Source organism: Saccoglossus kowalevskii, chromosome 10 (genome assembly GCF_978046115.1).
Source record: "Saccoglossus kowalevskii chromosome 10, keSacKowa6.1, whole genome shotgun sequence".
Taxonomy (NCBI): domain Eukaryota; kingdom Metazoa; phylum Hemichordata; class Enteropneusta; family Harrimaniidae; genus Saccoglossus; species Saccoglossus kowalevskii.
Genome location: NC_140650.1, coordinates 21,482,111 through 21,494,216, shown reverse-complemented (window position 1 = coordinate 21,494,216; position 12,106 = coordinate 21,482,111). Strand labels below are relative to the sequence as shown.

At 36.1% G+C, this 12,106-nt stretch overlaps 2 protein-coding genes across 2 annotated transcripts; one reads left to right on the top strand and one right to left on the bottom strand.

Moving 5' to 3' along the window:
* The first annotated feature begins 802 nt into the window (after nucleotides 1-802).
* On the top strand, nucleotides 803-6,065 carry LOC100376321 (4-hydroxyphenylpyruvate dioxygenase-like protein). Its single transcript, XM_002735503.4, has 5 exons — nucleotides 803-1,458; nucleotides 3,248-3,411; nucleotides 4,426-4,577; nucleotides 5,426-5,553; nucleotides 5,649-6,065. The coding sequence occupies exons 1-5, from the start codon at nucleotides 818-820 to the stop codon at nucleotides 5,824-5,826; spliced, it is 1,263 nt and encodes a 420-aa protein (XP_002735549.1). The 5' UTR covers nucleotides 803-817; the 3' UTR covers nucleotides 5,827-6,065.
* Nucleotides 6,066-7,536: 1,471 nt separating this feature from the next.
* LOC100376473 (uncharacterized) lies at nucleotides 7,537-12,103 on the bottom strand. The gene is made up of 4 exons (XM_002735504.4): nucleotides 11,991-12,103; nucleotides 10,587-10,736; nucleotides 8,742-8,972; nucleotides 7,537-8,010 (listed from the first exon to the last, which is right to left on the bottom strand). Exons 1-4 carry the CDS (start codon nucleotides 12,033-12,035, stop codon nucleotides 7,741-7,743), a joined length of 696 nt encoding a protein of 231 aa, XP_002735550.1. The 5' UTR covers nucleotides 12,036-12,103; the 3' UTR covers nucleotides 7,537-7,740.
* Between the last annotated feature and the right edge of the window lie 3 nt (nucleotides 12,104-12,106).

Here is a 12,106-nt window from a genome sequence, read left to right as displayed (position 1 = left end):
TTAATACAGCTTGGCATTTTCATTAAAAGAAAGTATGGTAATGTGATTCCATAATTATCAATTGTGTTAAACCGTTTTAGTATGTCTTTTGTTTATGTATGTATGTATGTATGTATCGTTATTTAAATATAGATTTGACTATGTTCTACTCATAACGAATTCTTAAACGGAAAGGGCAAGAAGGCATTATTTGTGCTGGAGGCAGAAACAAGATACAACTTTTTAAATACTTAGTCAATCCAATATTAGCCTATGGCAGAGATGCATTGGGATATGTTAGCTCATATATATTTTACGTTTTTACAGGAAATAAAATGAAAGTCCCGAATACATTTACAGTAAAAACAATAGGTTTTTACACTTTACAGATGAAACAAATTCCTAATTACATTTTACATTTTCAATATATATTTGATAATTTGTGTTGAAGAATCAAAATTGGAAATTGCGTACCAACATTTAATGTGGAAAATGGAAAATACGCTTACAATAAAAAGATCTTTGTACAAATTACGGACGAAAAAATAGCAGATTACATTTTACATCTTGCCCATGTCTACGAATTTACGTTTTTTTATTTATTTAGTTAAATTACATTATTACTAAATTGAAAAAAATAATTAAGAATGTATCAAATAATGATGTTAATGACGTAGGTTGTGAATATTTATGCATCAGTCCCATAAACTACACCCGTTGTTCACTGTGAACCCACGCCGACTCTGTCAACCGTAATGATTTCGAGAACCCGCCGCCAACGACGACATTTTTCAGACAACGTAAGGTCAAATCTATGTCGCTGTCGGCGCTTTTCATCATGGCGGCCACGGTTCATCATGTGCGAATATCCGTCCGAAATGGCCCCCAAATGCTCAAAAAATTTACTAAGTGTCTGGGTTTCAGACTTTTTGCCGAAAGACGAACTGTTTCTTCCAATCAGTGGGCGGTCAGAAGTGGATCTGCCATATTTGTTATAATTGAAAGACCGTGTTCGTTGCCTGCTACCGGCGAACTTTGCGAACGTGATCCCGATCAGGAGATTATGTCACGTAGCAACTCACATCGTGAAGAATGTTGTCCACATGTCAATTCTGTCTATGATGTTACTTTCCAAGTCAGCGATGTTGACAGGACTTTTAGCCATGCTAGGGACAACGGTGCCAAAGTCCTTGAAACCCCACACTTTGACGAGGATGACCTGGGCCGGGTTCGGCGTGCCGTTGTGAAGTCATGTGTCGGGGATGTCGTCCACACACTACTCGACACATCCGAATACACGGGGTCGTTCTTACCAGGTTTTAAGTATATTCACGACAAGGAAACTAATAACGTGTCATCGTCAAGGGATTCTCTTTCTCATTTTGATCACGTGACTTACGCGTGTCCAATGGGAGCAACTGAAGATATTTTGATGTTTTATGAACATTGTTTTGGGCTGAAAAGATTTCTGGTTAACAGGTAAATTATCATGATACATGAAATATAAATCCTCGTTTTATGAAATTGTATTTTATCATAAAGGAGTTCATGTTTAATATTAGATTTTAGAATCTTAATTTTTTAATACATGTACCTGTATACCCGGTACATGTATGCACACTAATCAGAATTATAAGGTGCGCTGTTTAGAATCGAACAGATAAACCAAACTTAAACTAAATAGCTGCCAGAACCCTGATTTATCCGTGAAAATTTCAATTCCACTTTGAATCTTGCACAATATTGTTATATTATTATGCAAGGTGAACCAAGCTTATGTGATTGCTGGTGTGCGCATACACATTCTCAGTGTATTGTGTTTTACGCATCCACCTCATCTTGCTATAGCAGGATCCGTGCCAGTGTTGAGCGTGTTTTTTCAGTACATGCAAACATTGTACTACTTTGGTGCAAATAGTTTCTGCCATGAATTGAATATGCTAGCCATACTGCTGGGGATTTGGTAGATTTATAAGATGAGAGTATGCAATTTGAATATTTGTGTATATTTATACACTGTATGTTAAAAAGATCTCACATTGTTCAAACACAATTCTAACCAATAGTATCACAGAACACAAAAGATGCCTGAAAACTGTTGTATGAACATAAATGAGTATGATTATTGCAATTTAATTAAAAAAATAATCAAATCACATATAATACACTCTGCAAATAAGCACTAGCAAAACTGGCAGAAACGAATACTCACTTGTTTGTATTAGTATTTCTAGACTTTAATGTTTGTCGTGTGATCATATTACTAGTACAGTAACATGGTTTCAAATGCATGTATGTGATTTTCCATTCAACTGTGAGATTTAGTATATTCTGCCACAAAAATGATTTTGAACTTCTGTTTTTATAGTTCAATGTCAAAATGCTAATCTTTCAAAAGGGGATATCGGGTAACTTGGACATGCTTTGTCAGTTTTCATTCAAATTTGTCACATACTATGGTTATGGAAACGTTTTACACTAATAAACTGACGAACTATCCCCCCTGCTAAGGGGGGGGGGGGGGGTCTTTTAATTTTATGATGTAGATAGGCAAGTGTAATTCACAGATAGATCACTATTGTTTGACACCCCTAGCCATGTGAATTTAAATTAGAGACATGACAAACAAATTTGAACTGATACTTACTAGTATTAAAACTGCAAATTTGAGGACACTGCCTTCACCATATTATTCAACACAAGAGGGCGCTTGACTTGTACAAAGGGTCTATTAGCCACTTTAGTCCAGAACTAACAATACAATTACAAAGAGTTGCAATTGCTGTATTCCCAGAATCTCAAATTCGATCATTACACATATGTTTACATTGTAAGCCCCATGTAACACATGACACATGGCAACAAGCATTCATATTCATGAGATGTATGGTAATGTAATTTTTGTGCCTCATTTTGATCCTCAGACTTGCATTTTCTCAAACATACTTTAAACAATTTCAGCAAGTGCAATAACATAGACATGCATCTCAATTTGTTTTACTTTCACTTGTGATCTATGTTTTTCTTTGCTACGTTTTAAACCGGAGGGGTCGTCATGCAACACATGTTCGAATTTGATGTAAATAAACAATCTGTTGTATTTGCCACTTGGCACTCAAGATTCAAGGACATGCTCACGACAACCCCTTCGCTTTAATATGACGAGCACAAAGAGAACTTTCAAAAATTTAACATAGAATGCGTCATTTTCAATGACTTGTATTTAACAGCACATTGGACTGTCATATTTATTTTCTACACTACATAGGAGTGAAGATGTGACAGAAGGATACGTAGTTAAAGGGGAAGACATGGCAATGAGATTAAAAGCCATGCAATATTGGAAATGTGCCGAAACTCATCTGGGCTCGGTGGAATCCTCAAGCACCCCTCAAATTAAATTTGTCATTGCGGAACCTTTGCCAGGACAAGGTAATATCAACTCTTATTGATTAGTATGATAGTGTTATAACGTTTTCGTTTACTGTAAAATTACTAATTTTCACTGGGTTTAAATTTCACTGATTTACCATTTCAGGCATAATTCAGTGGGTTTTAAATTCACGGTTTTATCATTTAGATAATGTGTTCTATGTTAAATTTTACATATTCACTGGGTTTTAATTTAACGCATTTTCCAGTCAGCGAAATAAGCAAAATTAAAACCCAGTGAATAATTAATCCTTTTACAGTATCTACTCAGTATTCACGTGTTGTCCACAAAATGACCACTTAATTAATTTGCATAAAATACTGCTTATTTATTGCTTTTTAGCAAAAAATATAAAAACTATACTGCTATATATGTGGTCAGTCAGTGGCTTTCCAGTATCTATGGATCACCAAAATTGTCATTATTTCGTGTTACTTGAAAGCAAAATTAAATCACTGTCCCTGCATTTACTGAGTAACACCTTCACTAACACTTCATATATTTTAGCATTCTGATAGTTCCTTATGAAACCTGAAATAGGAACAATTGATTCAAGTCCTTACTATTTTATTCTAATTCAGTTTGCATTATTATTTATAGGCAATTTGCATATTAATTACTGTCATCACCATATTGTTTCAGACACTAAAACAGCGATATTGTTAGCAAAGTTGCCGAGTGGTTTGCCATGTACATCTCAACTGACGCAACCAAAGAACATGGTTCATTCATATTCCCATACTGTGCATCTCCCATGACTGATCAGTTGCCATTGTTTCTTAATTCTGTGAAACAGCAGTGAAAATGGCTGACCCATTTCGACTCAAAGTACACTATTTTCTAATACACGCACATTAGATATAAAGTTCACTTCATGATTGGCGACTCTCGCTATAATTTCAAATATGAAAGTATAAATACTGAGCATAGACTATGACATTTACAATCACTCATTTGATAAGAAATGTTGAATATGTGTCTACATTTTAAATTGTGTACATTTCTACCAATAGGACCAAATCAAGTTGAAACGTTCCTCAGAAATCATGGCGGTGCAGGTATCCAGCACATCGGTCTTCATACTTCTGATATTGTAGCATCAACAGCCGCTATAACTGAGGCCGGTTTACCGCTTATAGTTCCACCAGACGCATACTATACCGAGGTAATTACCCGTTTGACAATATATTTTAATTTTAATTAAATTTTATTTTTTTAACCTCAAAAAGTACAATGTTGATTTATTATACTGTATTTGCTCTATTTAAAGCACATGCATGTATAAACCCCAGATTACATTTATTGTATCCATATTACATGTTTAGTAAACACACACCTGATATTTAAGTGTATGCATTACTAATTGAGCAAATACAGTATTATTTACCGTACTCAACCACGTTAGTGCCCAGGGTCCTCAACTCAGAAAATCATGATTTTAAAGGGGTGGGCGCTTACTCGAGCACCCCCCCTCGGAATAGAGTGCAAATGACAATTTTAATTCACCATACGACAGATTTAGGGGATATTATGTCTTTGAGGGAAAATATAATTACGAAATTAGTTGCGTTATTCTTGACTTTTACAATGAATAAACAGAAATGGTCACAAAATATATTCACAATTTATCACAATATTAATTACATACCATTTGAATTTACGAGATTAAAAATATTAGAGTCTGTTGGAACACAGTTGAAGTCAAAATCTTCATCATTATCTTCATTGTTGAATGTGTTATGCAAACTTTTGATAAAAAGCACTTTCCACCATGATGTTTTGACCATGATTTGACCTGCAACGTCCTTTGACCTAATAGGTGAAATCTGTTATTACCCAATCAGAATTCAGAATTTCTGGTAACGCAATGCAGATGTGAATTATCGATATCGAAGTACGATCTGTTGGAACTGATTTCTTCTGTGAGTTAATTTGCCGAGGAAAATTGTTCAACTCATTGATCATTCAAGTACCACTTAGCAATGAACGATTTTTATAAACTTTGATTTTCAGATTGGAAAACTTCATGAAATTCAGTATGTTGGCGAGAATGTTGACTTGATGCAGAAATACTGTATATTGCTTGACTCTGAAGCCGATGCAGGAAACACCAGTAATACAGATGTAGCGGAGGGTCATAGGTCAGTACACAATAATAGTGGCATTTCAGAATTCTCAGCTTGTTTAGGATCTGTCGTTAATAATTCTAAATTAATTTTTACTTTCCGCAATACAGGTATCTGATGCAGGTGTTCACGCAGCCGATATTTGAAGAGGACACTTTCTTCCTAGAGCTTATACAACGACATGGTGCTACTGGCTTCGGTGCTGGCAATATCACGGCACTGTGGCGATCTGTACAAGTGTATATGAACAAACAAGAATCTAAACGAGACTTAGCTAACAAAAGTTAACCTTTGTTCTTTTCCATTACCTGCAGGGCATATTTAACACATGTAGTTATTTTTTCTAGTTTTGCATATTTATTTTCATAGACCAGTATTATTTAAATGTGTTTTGATTTACATAAATGATGTGTTGTTGAAAACACGTTTTAAAAATATCTGCTTGAGTGTACTTATTTTGCTCATTACCGGTACCAAAGAAAAATACATGTAGGTTTGGAAGAATGAATTAAAAAACGAGAAGTCAATATTTCATCATTCATAACTTTAATTATGTTGAGGACATGTGTATTTATTATGGCATGTAACTTCAATATGCATGTACGGCGATACGAGTTGAAAATTCTCCTCCCAGCATGCATCAGTCAAACTTCTGACCAATGGAATCACAGACCACTTAGGAAAGTTTGAATAGAGATTATTGCCCCAATATAGAAACGTTTAATAAACGCTTTTCGAAGAAGAAACATTGGATAATTCAGACATGCAGAAAGCAAATGTAATCGCTGTGGGGGCACCCCCCACTTGGTTGTTAATAATATTTTGTGTTTTCGAAAGTTTTATTTGGAAGATGTTTAATGAAGTGATTATATTTGCTGTGTGCGTACTTTAATCATCTATGGCTTCCAAGCAAGAACATTGGCACAACACTTGTCACAAATGACTTATTTCACAAATTCTTACATCTGCATTATTATTTATAGAAATTTATACCGCGAGTTGTTTGGAATCATCTTAAAATATGCATACCTTCAAATGGAATCATATTTCACATATTTCACAAACTGCATTTATAAATTTCTGGTATTGCATACTGGCGTGTACATATCTCACTTAAAATTTACCATTCTTTTCGGTCATTTTCCCTTCACTCGTAGCTTTCTTTTTTGCTAAATTCATGAAATCAATGACCCAAGTACAAGAACTGTTAAGAATATAACATATTACCTGGCTTTAAATTTTGCTGGCCCACCCCTGATCATAAAACTGAGCAGTCCCTAAGATGAGTGTTAGTTATTCCAATGAGAATTTTTTTCTAAATTTTTGACTTTCGGAAATGTTTTTGATGTTCTCTGAAATTGCTAAAGAAGAGATGTCATTTGAAAAACATTTGTCAAGGAAAAAAATTTGTTTATTTTCTCGGATATATACTAATCACTTTACTTCCACACATGTCCTAATATATACTTGTGCTTAAAAATAAAGTTCACAGCATTGAGTGGTCTGACAAAACTAAAATATCGGCAAGGATTGTTATTATCAATGATAGTGTAAAGACAGAATTTCATTCCTTTATGTATTTATATGTCTGAAATAAAGTTAAACTATTGTTCACAATATTGTCCCACATTTTCATATTGTTTACATTATGGGGACAAAATATTAATATCTGTATGTACGCTGTAAATCTTGTGATTATATGTAAATTATTATTTATCGTCATGTGCAGTAGAAATTACTATGCATAAGGTCAATCAACTATAGTTGACGCAAACGAAACAAACAATGGACCATCCACGTCGCATGTGCACAACAAGCTTCATAACAAATATTTATTCTGTGATGTGGTGCATTTTCAATCAAACAGAAAATCTTGTGTGCAGTTCTCAATCGTATATGAATTTATGAATGCTTGTTAGTTTTCAGCTATTGGCAAGAAAATTCGGACTAGAATATCGTGCAAATATTATGACTTGCTAAAGTCTTCAAACGAGATGATGCATATAAAACAAGTTTATAGGTATAGAAAAAAATTATTTTTACAACAAATTATCCAAAATTAGGCTCCAAAACATACACAAAATCATTCTATATTCCGAAAAATCAAAGCATAATTCATGCTTCCAGTTGCTGACATTGAACCTCGTTCCCAAAATTCATTTTCTTGAAAGTTAGATTTTAATTTGGCTTAAAAAATTAATATTATTTGTCTTTCTTGTCCTTTGGTATTCTCCCAAAAGTATAGAATTCGTCGTTAGGTCGCATACTGACAAGGTGGGCCATTCTATTGGATAATGCAAAAAAACCAACAATGGCACCGATGTCCCAAGCATCTTCTCTGTCAAGACCATGCTTCTCTAAATCTACGAAATGTTCTTCATGGATTGCCTCACTCTTGCACACTCGCATGGCAAACTCCAAGATGGCTTTCTGTCTTGCGTCCAAATCGGCACATTTCCAGTTGATGGCTACCTGTAGTAGGGCATCAATAAATAAAACTGTTTTCAGTGAATATAAAACATTTTCATCAAAATGAAGAGCATTTTCCAGAATTGCATCATAATAATTCACAAATTTTCTCACCAGAAATAGAAAAAAATCCAATATGGATGTGTTGACACAATAATTCCGGTTGGCGATTGCACTACTGCATCTACATAGAACCTGACACTGTATGTTATCTGACGAAAGGTGGGTGGAAGCTACGTTACAGCAAACCGTCAATGTGTTCGATAATATTCACGCGATTCCAAACACAACAGAGTGTACGTAAATATATAGCAACACAAGCAGTACCAAGAAACTTCAGTCTTTAATACATCGATTAATTGCAGACTTCAACTTGACAACTTCACAAACCCTGCCACTGTTCTGTAAGTTTCCGTAAATAATCATACAAGTCCATGGGCCTAAAGATTACCAATCGCCAACTTGCCGTCTATTTTCCTCTGACCTTTCCTAAAACCTGACATGTTTGTTCGCCCTGTGTTACCTGCATTTAGAATTAAATGAACTGTGGTGGCGCCCTACCGACCTGCCAACTAATAGGCAACTTTGGCGTCTACAGAATGTCTGCCCTGCAATAATTTCAATACAAATCATTTCCAGAGAAAATTAAATCAGAAACGTTCTTCAAGTTTGTAACAGTTGCATATGATTTTATTCAAAGAATACCCCACTTATTTAAATGGTTCATTCCCTACCTGGTCAGCTGTTATTTTCTTTTTCGAGAACACTCGCATCAGGGCACCATGAGCAATAACACAGTAAACACAATTGTTGTGAGCGCTTGTAGCAACAACAATCATCTCCTTGTCAGCTTTGCTTAGGTTACCATGCTCCTTGTACATAAGTACATCATAGTACGCGAAGAAGGCACGGTACTCTGCGGGACGATGTGACAAGGCACGAAAGACGTTCGGTAAAAATCCAGACTGGAAAAGAAAATTGATTAGAATTATACCATTCTGAATAACTGACTGAGTTGTGAATGTGCCCACTACGACTATTAGATCTTTAAATGACCTAGGTACCACCACTCAGTGAACATTCAATTTGTTTGTGTAAACTATACATGCTGTATGGGATTTATATGGAGCAGTTATACAAATTAGAATTGTAATACAGTACTACCACAACTACAAACCTTCACACATATTTTCCATACCCTCATTGTATCCCATTCCAACCACATATTCTTACTGACCTCATTGTATCCCAGCCAAACCATATACCCAATCTCAATGACATCATTGTATTCCATGCCACATATCAAATACTCATATTGACCTCACTGTATCCCATTCCAACCCAGATACCCAATAGCCTGTACTCATATTGACCTCACTGTATCCCATTCCAACCCAGATACCCAATAGCCTGTACTCATATTGACCTCACTGTATCCCATTCCAACCCATATACCCAATAGCCTGTACTCATATTGACCTCACTGTATCCCATTCCAACCCAGATACCCAATAGCCTGTACTCATATTGACCTCACTGTATCCCATTCCAACCCAGATACCCAATAGCCTGTACTCATATTGACCTCACTGTGCCCCATTGCAACCCAGATACCCAATAGCCTGTACTCATATTGACCTCACTGTATCCCATTCCAACCCAGATACCCAATAGCCTGTACTCATATTGACCTCACTGTGCCCCATTCCAACCCAGATACCCAATAGCCTGTACTCATATTGACCTCACTGTGCCCCATTCCAACCCAGATACCCAATACTCATATTGACCTCCACTGTATCCCATTCCAACCTACATACCCAATACTTCTATTACCAGTAACCTCAATGTATCCGATTTCAACCCACATACGGGTACCCAATACTCATATTGACCTCACTGTATCCCATTCCAACCCATATACCCAATAGCCTGTACTCATATTGACCTCACTGTATCCCATTCCAACCCAGATACCCAATAGCCTGTACTCATATTGACCTCACTGTATCCCATTCCAACCCAGATACCAATAGCCTGTACTCACATTGACCTCACTGTGCCCCATTGCAACCCAGATACCCAATAGCCTGTACTCATATTGACCTCACTGTATCCCATTCCAACCCAGATACCCAATAGCCTGTACTCATATTGACCTCACTGTGCCCCATTCCAACCCAGATACCCAATAGCCTGTACTCATATTGACCTCACTGTGCCCCATTCCAACCCAGATACCCAATACTCATATTGACCTCCACTGTATCCCATTCCAACCTACATACCCAATACTTCTATTACCAGTAACCTCAATGTATCCAATTTCAACCCACATACGGGTACCCAATACTCATATTGACCTCACTGTATCCCATTCCAACCCACATACTCAATACTTCTATTAACCTCAATGTGATCCATTCCAAACCACATACCCAATACTTATATTGACTTCAATGTATCCCATTCCAACCCACATACCCAATACTCATATTGATCTCATTGTATCCCATTTCAACCCACATACCCAATACTAATATGGACGTCATTGTATCCCATCTTCATCGACCTCTTACCTTTTCTTCAACCTCATTCATCTGTTGTACAATATCATCTGGCAAATCTTTTTTATCAGGTACTGGATATCTACTGATTGGATAACTACACAAATTCTGTCGGTTTCCAGAGTAACTGGAACTTATATTTGGTGACAGAAAACATTTTTTCTAGAAAAAACAAACAAACATGATTTCAAAGACAAAGGCAATCAAATTTGTTCAGACAAAGAACAAATCATAGAACACCATGCTGTACACTCTTAAGAATATGCAGGAACAAAAAAAAAATTACCAAGAAAAAACATTAAGCGTTATCCTGCCAGCTCCATGTACTTTGACTTGACCAGACAGGGGTTAAACGATTATAATACAATATGCACAGATTTAAAGGGCGATGTAGGCTTTTTTAAAATTGTTTTTGTGACATTTAATGTCACTGTTGTCTCTCCCAAGTTTTTTTATGTGCCAATTGCAAGAGGGGGGCTAACATGTAGTGCATTTTGGCCACAGAATCCTAATTCATGTTTGGGACAACATGACATGCCATCTCTCTATCAAATGGCAATTTAATGTGCTATTTCAGGTCTGCATGGTCGAACACAAGCCCCTGTATAGTCCTTAATCAAGGTTCCCCCAAAGTTACATATGTTAGTGAATTGAATCTCAGCCAGTGGAATTGACCTACCAATTGAGTCATTGACACAGTCACCCAGGATAAGGATTGAGTCAACCCTTTTTGGTGTTCAACCTAAGGTAGGACTTGAACATGGGTTTGATGCAACAAGCACTATACCCTTCCAGTGACCGGCTCAGGCCTGCATTACTACTATACTTACTTTGCTATATTGACTTTCATAAGATTTGAACATTTTCCACTATTTGGTGTAAAAACATTGGGTCGTAATTTGTTGATGTATTCGCTCGACCAAATTTCACTTAATGTAGCATGGTTTCATCATTGTATCAAATATTTATGTATGTTTAATTTGGAATCAGTGTTTCTGAAAATAGCACTTGTTTCATTTTCAAACATGCCTTTATAGCTCTTGCTTTAGAATCTCTCTGAGCCCTATTCCTAGCCTGGTAGGTTTTAGTTTTTCTAGTTTCTATAGAATTTGTCTAATGATTTGTTAGACACTATATAAATATGACAATTTCCGATTTAGAAATATTTATATTGAGTTTCCATTTCTGACAGTATGTTTCAGGTAAATTTATAGAATTTTGTAAGCCTACCGTAGATGTAATTGGTACAGCACATTGCAGACAAGGGAGAATTGTAATTGCCATTGCTTGGGTCTTTGTAGCTGCAGTTCTGTGGACAGCGAAACCAAGCAAGCTACAGAACTGCAACTAGGTCGTTGCATATAAACACAACACTTTTACATCGCTGCTGTAAATTATGTAGTTAAATAAACTCACCTTCAGATTCAGGATTATAACTTGACTTAGTCGTCTGAACGACATTATATGCGCGTAGTTTTTAACTTAAGGTCTGCAAGTACTTGTCATGAACTATGACCTTTCGTCGACCTGTG

What these genes read in the sequence shown, in the direction of transcription:
- LOC100376321 (XM_002735503.4), top strand. Translation starts at nt 818, where the DNA reads ATGGCGGCCACGGTTCATCATGTGCGAATATCCGTCCGAAATGGCCCC. An exon ending in AAAAGATTTCTGGTTAACAG is followed by an intron (nt 1,459 to 3,247) that starts GTAAATTATCAT and finishes TACACTACATAG; the next exon opens with GAGTGAAGATGTGACAGAAG. An exon ending in CAGACGCATACTATACCGAG is followed by an intron (nt 4,578 to 5,425) that starts GTAATTACCCGT and finishes TTTGATTTTCAG; the next exon opens with ATTGGAAAACTTCATGAAAT.
- LOC100376473 (XM_002735504.4), bottom strand. Translation starts at nt 12,035, where the DNA reads ATGTCGTTCAGACGACTAAGTCAAGTTATAATCCTGAATCTGAAG. An exon ending in TGAATGAGGTTGAAGAAAAG is followed by an intron (nt 8,973 to 10,586) that starts GTAAGAGGTCGA and finishes TTTCTTTTCCAG; the next exon opens with TCTGGATTTTTACCGAACGT. An exon ending in AGAAAATAACAGCTGACCAG is followed by an intron (nt 8,011 to 8,741) that starts GTAGGGAATGAA and finishes GCCCTACTACAG; the next exon opens with GTAGCCATCAACTGGAAATG.